Source organism: Pseudophryne corroboree, chromosome 4 (assembly GCF_028390025.1).
Source record: "Pseudophryne corroboree isolate aPseCor3 chromosome 4, aPseCor3.hap2, whole genome shotgun sequence".
Taxonomy (NCBI): domain Eukaryota; kingdom Metazoa; phylum Chordata; class Amphibia; order Anura; family Myobatrachidae; genus Pseudophryne; species Pseudophryne corroboree.
The window spans coordinates 410,983,535-410,989,534 of NC_086447.1; the positions used below are offsets into that span (position 1 = coordinate 410,983,535).

Below are 6,000 nucleotides of genomic sequence, written 5' to 3' on the forward strand. Positions count from 1 at the left end.
CATTATCGTAGTCGACACTGGAGTCAGACTCCGTGTCGATATCAGTGTCTATTATTTTGGATAGTGAGCGTCGTGAGACTCTGAAAGTCTCTGTGACATAGGGACAGACATGGGTAGATTCCCTGTCTGTTCTCTAATCTTTTGTTTTAGCATTTAATTTCACATATCCAATCAGGCGTCGGCGTTGTCGACGGAGACACCACACACACATTTGCTCCATCTCCTCCATAGGACAGCCTTTTACCCCAGACATGCCGACACACACGTACCGACACACCACACACTCAGGGAATGCTCTTCTGAAGACAGTTCCCCCACAAGGCCCTTTGGAGAGACAGAGAGGGAGTATGCCAGCACACACCCCAGCGCAATATGACCCAGGAAAAACACAGCAATTTAATGTTTACCCCGTAGCGCTGTTATTATTATCTGCGCCGAATTATGTGCCCCCCTCTTCTTTAAAACCCTCTCTTCTACCATGGTATAAGCAGGGGAGAGTCCGGGGAGCTTCCTCTCAGCGGTGCTGTGGAGAAAAACATGGCGCTGGTGAGTGCTGAGGGAGAAGCCCCGCCCCCTCAGCGGCGGGCTTCAGTCCCGCTAAAAGTGTAAAATTGGCGGGGGCTCCTGCATATATACAGTGTCCAGCTGTATATATGCCCTCTTTTGCCAAATAAGAGGTTTATATTGCTGCCCAGGGCGCTCCCCCCCCTGCGCCCTGCACCCTTACAGTGACCGGAGTATGTAAGGTGTATGGGAGCAATGGCGCACAGCTGCCGTGCTGTGCGTTACCTCAGTGAAGCTCACAAAGTCTTCTGCCGCCTTTTGAAGCCTTCTTTCTTCTCATACTCACCCGGCTTCTTTCTTCTGGCTCTGTGAGGAGGACGGCGGCGCGGCTCTGGGACAATCGTCCAGGGCGAACCTGTGTTCTGACTCCCTCTGGAGCTAATGGTGTCCAGTAGCCTAAGAAACAAGACCTTGAAACTCAGAGAAGTAGGGTTGTTTCTCTCTCCTCAGTCCCTCGATGCAGGGAGTCTGTTGCCAGCAGTGCTCCCTGAAAATAAAAAACCTAACAAATATACTATCTGTCAGGAAGCTCAGGAGAGCTCCCTGCAGTGCACCCATCTCCTCTGGGCACAGTCTCAAACTGAGGTCTGGAGGAGGGGCATAGAGGGAGGAGCCAGTGCACACCTAGAGTCAAAGTCTTTCTTAAAGTGCCCATGTCTCCTGCGGAGCCCGTCTATTCCCCATGGTCCTTACGGAGTCCCCAGCATCCTCTAGGACGTTAGAGAAATATGCATGGTAGAACAACGCATACACACGAAGAACAAGTACACGTTTGTTCACAGGCTTGTCAATGACTTGCGTCTCCTTATGCAAGGATGGGAAAGTGTCGGTAGAGTACACGTAAGTGCAACACAAGTAAGCATGGATGCATTAGCAGATACGCCTTTTAGGAGCTATATCCTGTATCTTGCTGGTACTGGAGTGTTGGTCCAAAAATATGCAACAATGTTACTATCAACTGCTGGCTAGCAACATCAGACTCAGTGGTGGACTGCATATTGACCACTGCTGTTTGGCTGATTGAGTATTGACCCCGTCAGTACTTTAGTCATTAGCATTGTAGCTCTATCTAATTCCCATTTAATGTGTGCAGTAAATGGGAAAACATAAGATTTATGCATTTAATAATATAATTTTGTAGTTTGTATATGGATTGTGTATTTGGATGTAATTAGACTATAACTGTTAACACTGCCAAGCTGCACATCTATGCTTTATGTATGTAATTGTGGGAAATGAGATTACATGTGCCTGGATGTGTCTAAACATTTATGTAAATATGCTTTTTTATGTGCCTTTTTTTATCTTCCTGCCTATATAAACAGAGCAGATGTGACCAACTTTAAAGTAGCCCCCTTAGGTACATGCAATATAATTTGTATACTGCTGTCTGCTGTTTGTAGCTTACCTGCCATGTCAATGGCAAAAGGTCTGTCTGCTCTCCATCCTGTATACCAGCCCACAACCTTTCCATTCTCTACAACTGGGCGTTCATAACGACGTCCCCCAACAAGGCCCACAGGCCAAACTGAGACCTTCTGGGTTGTGCGCATCTGTGCAAAGGACAGGAGAAAGAACATGAATTCATGTTTAATGCATGGAACGTTTCACAATAAAACACAGTTTCTGCAATTACAGATGTATAGTTTAATACAGATAGTGTGATATTATTGTAAATCTGGTACACATACTGTAGGACCTGATGGAGTAAATTGGATGTATAATGGCCCTCATTCCGAGTTGATCGCTCGCTAGCTACTTTTAGCAGCCGTGCAAAACTCATAGTCGCAGCCCACGGGGGAGTGTATTTTCGCTTTGCAAGAGTGCGAACGCCTGTGCAGCCGAGCGGTACAAAAACATTTTGTGCAAAACAAGACCAGCCCTGTAGTTACTTATTCTGTGCGATGATTGCTGCGACGAAGGTCCCGGAATTGATGTCCGATACCCGCCCTGCAAACGCCTGGACACGCCTGCATTTTTCCAAACACACCCAGAAAACGGTCAGTTGACACCCATAAACTCCCACTTCCTGTCAATCTCCTTGCGATCAGCTGTGCGAATGGAATCGTCGCTAGAAGCAATGTAAAACAACGATGCTCTTTGTACCTGTACACAGCACGTGCGCGTTGCGGCCCATACGCATGCGTAGTTTTGCCTTTTTTAAAATGATCGCTATGCAGCGAACAACCGCAGATAGCGATCAACTCGGGATGAGGACCAATGTTCAAGATACACATGCAGGGAAAGATGCATATATTCACACACATGAGTTTCTCAGGCTGTGTCAGCATCTCATCATCTATTACTGGGTGCAAAAGATACACAGGCAAAACTGGCATACTTTGCCTACAGTATGTTTATGTCTGCAAATCCTTCATCTGTATGAACAGGCCCTCGCTGAGCTGCGCCTATGTGAGAGCACCCCACTAACGCCAAGTACTGCCTTGTGTAGATGCGATCAAAACACCTACAACTCTACATCGCCCATATATACAGCCATTTTCCTGAGCAATCCAATCATAATTTACCAATTATATTAGTAAACATTAACACACACACACACTTGACCTATTCTCTTTTTGTATAATTCTATTTCAGTGACTGAACATGCACATAAACAGGTACAGAAAATACCAAAGCCTTGAATAAAGCATGTTGTTCATTATCGCATAATAAAGTATCAACTTGTTGAAATGTAAGTACTGAATGTGCTGTGACCTCTGAAGCTGTTTGCTGAGTGGAAAGCACAGAGCAGCTAGAGTAACACAATATGCACCGACCACTTCTTATCATAGGACTCCAAGGCATTGCTGCAGCAAGGCGTCGCCTGTGCTGTGTCCACAAGTCGAAAGGGAAAAGTAATTGCAGCACATGCTCAGCTAGATCTAGCTGGCGATCAATGGTGCAGCAATTATAGGTGAGAAGGGAAGTCACTGGATATATGCAACTGTTCTTCTAATCCCATTACTCCTCAGGCCTTCTGACAGTTGTTGTAAATCACGTGTTGGTGCGGGAGTCTTTCCTTCTTGTGATTTGCTTTAATAATTTCTCCCTGGTGCCAATATGTCTCAGCAGGGCATGTATGGATTACTTGTATAAAAAAGAGTTTTTTTATTTCAGTAACTGTTGGCTTTCCTTATGTCTGTTATTTTTATTTATTCATACTTCATTTTTGCTGAATCCCCATGGGAATAATAGCTATTTGGATGGTTTCCTTTTGAATCTAATTTACCATTCCAATTTTTTGTAAATCCTTTTGATCTGTTTTCTGGCCCAAATTATTCATGAAGTTTTGTCAGGATTGTAATAATGTGTGTACAGTATATGTAGGTTTTTAGCTTATCAATTATTTTTGTTTTGTCAATAGCTGTGTCTTTACATAACCTGTATGTACGGATGTCCTTTATGACATCTCCCTGCAGGGCTGGACTGGCCCACAGGGGCAACCCCTGGTGGACCCTTCTGCATGGGGCCCACACCCCTACCTCTAGGGATCAGGTTCCAGACTGTACACTTGCATTATACATTATACATATGTTACATTACACTGCGCAGGACTATGGTGTGTTTTCTACAGTGCATTGCTGTTATTAATCTGGTACATTGTTATGAATGCACTAGCAGTATTTACTATATAGAGATGTGCGGCGGGCACTTTTCGTGTTTTATGTTTTGGTTCTGGTTCCATGCTTGTGTTTTGGATCTGGATTGGTTTTGCCAAAACCGCCCTATCGTGTTTTGGTTTTGGATCTGGATGATTTTTGAAAAAAACATAAAAACAGCTAAAATCACCCCTTTCAGTGTGTACATCATCCTCACAGAGTATTAATTCATCCCCTCTGGAATCCACCATCACAGTCATAAAGTTCTTAGTCTGTCTTGCACCACATGTCCGTGGTTAAGTGGACAGTGGGCACAACTGCATTTTTTAGGACACTGAGGACACTCTTTCTGACATCTCTGTACATTCTCGGTGTCGCCTGCATAGTGAAGTGGAATCTAGATGGGATTTGGTACACTACCTCCATCAATTCTCTAAGTCCCAATGAACTAATGGCGGATACCGGATGCACGTCTAACACCAACATAGCTGTCAAGGCCTCAGTTATCCGCTTTGCAAAAGGATGACTGCTGTCATATTTCATCTTCCTCACAAAGGACTGTTGGACAGTCAATTGCTTACTGGAAGTAACACAAGTGGTCTACCGACTTCCTCTCTGGGATGACGATCGACTCCCAGAACCAACGACAGCAGCGCCAGCAACAGCAGGCGTACCACTCAAGTATCCTCCGGAGGAATCCCGGTTAAGAGTGGACACCTCAGTCTTGACAGTGACATGGCTGAGGAAGAAGTTGACATTGAGGGAGTTGGTGGTGTGGCTTGCAGGAGCTTGGGTACAGGAGGAAGAAGAGATTTAGGTGTCAGTGGACTGCTTACGCTCTTACCCAAAGTTTCACAACTTGACACTGACTTCTGATGAATGCGCAGCAGGTGACGTATAAGGGAGGATGTTCCTAGGTGGTTAACATCCTTACCCCTACTTATTATGGATTGACAGAGGCAACACACAAGGCTTGACACCTGTTGTCCGGATTTGTGGAGAAATAATTCCACACCGAAGAGGTGGCTTTTTTGGTATTTTGCCCAGGCATCACAATGGGCTTATTCATCCCACTGACAACAACTGTCTCCCCCGGTGCCTGATTTAAACAAACCACATTGCCATCAGAATCCTCATCGTCAACTTCCTCCTCAGCACCAGCAACACCCATATCCTCATCCTGGTGTACTTCAACAGTGACATCTTCAATTTGAATATCAGAAACTGGACTGTGGGTGCTCCTTCCAGTACTTGCAGAGGGCGTGCAAATGGTGGAAGGAGCCACTTCTTCCCGTCCAGTGTTGGTAAGGTCAGGCATCGCAACCGCCGACACACTTGGACTCTCCTTGGGGATTTGTGATACCATCTTAGAACGCACAGTTCTTTGCTGTGCTTTTGCCAGCTTAACGCTTATCATTTTTCTAGTGGGAGGATGAGGGCTTCTCCTCAGACCTTTTAAATTAATTTTTTTGGGTCTTTTTACTGAACTTTGACTTTTTGGATTTTACATGCTCTCTACTATCACAATGGGCATCGGCCTTGGCAGACGACATTGATGGCATTTCATCATCTATGTCATGACTAGTGGCAGCAGCTTCAGCACTAGGAGGAAGTGGTTCTTGATCTTTCCCTGTTTTATTCTCCAAATTTTTGTTCGGCAGTACCACTGGAATTATATGGCAGTATCGCTGGATTTATACGGCAGTACCACTGGACATATACGGCAGTATCACTGGAATTATATGGCAGTACCACTGGACATATACGGCAGTATCACTGGATTTATACGGCAGTGCCACTGGACATATACGGCAGTATCACTGGATTTACTGTA

General features: G+C 45.1%; 1 protein-coding gene across 1 annotated transcript in view; it reads right to left on the reverse strand.

Annotated features, from left to right (window-relative positions):
- B3GAT2 (beta-1,3-glucuronyltransferase 2) overlaps positions 1-6,000 on the reverse strand; it is a 245,243-nt gene that overhangs the window by 87,786 nt on the left and 151,457 nt on the right. Inside the window, exon 2 of the mRNA XM_063916785.1 lies at positions 1,973-2,117. Within this exon, the coding sequence (XP_063772855.1) occupies positions 1,973-2,117 (145 nt within the window). The remainder of the gene's footprint in view (positions 1-1,972; positions 2,118-6,000) is intronic.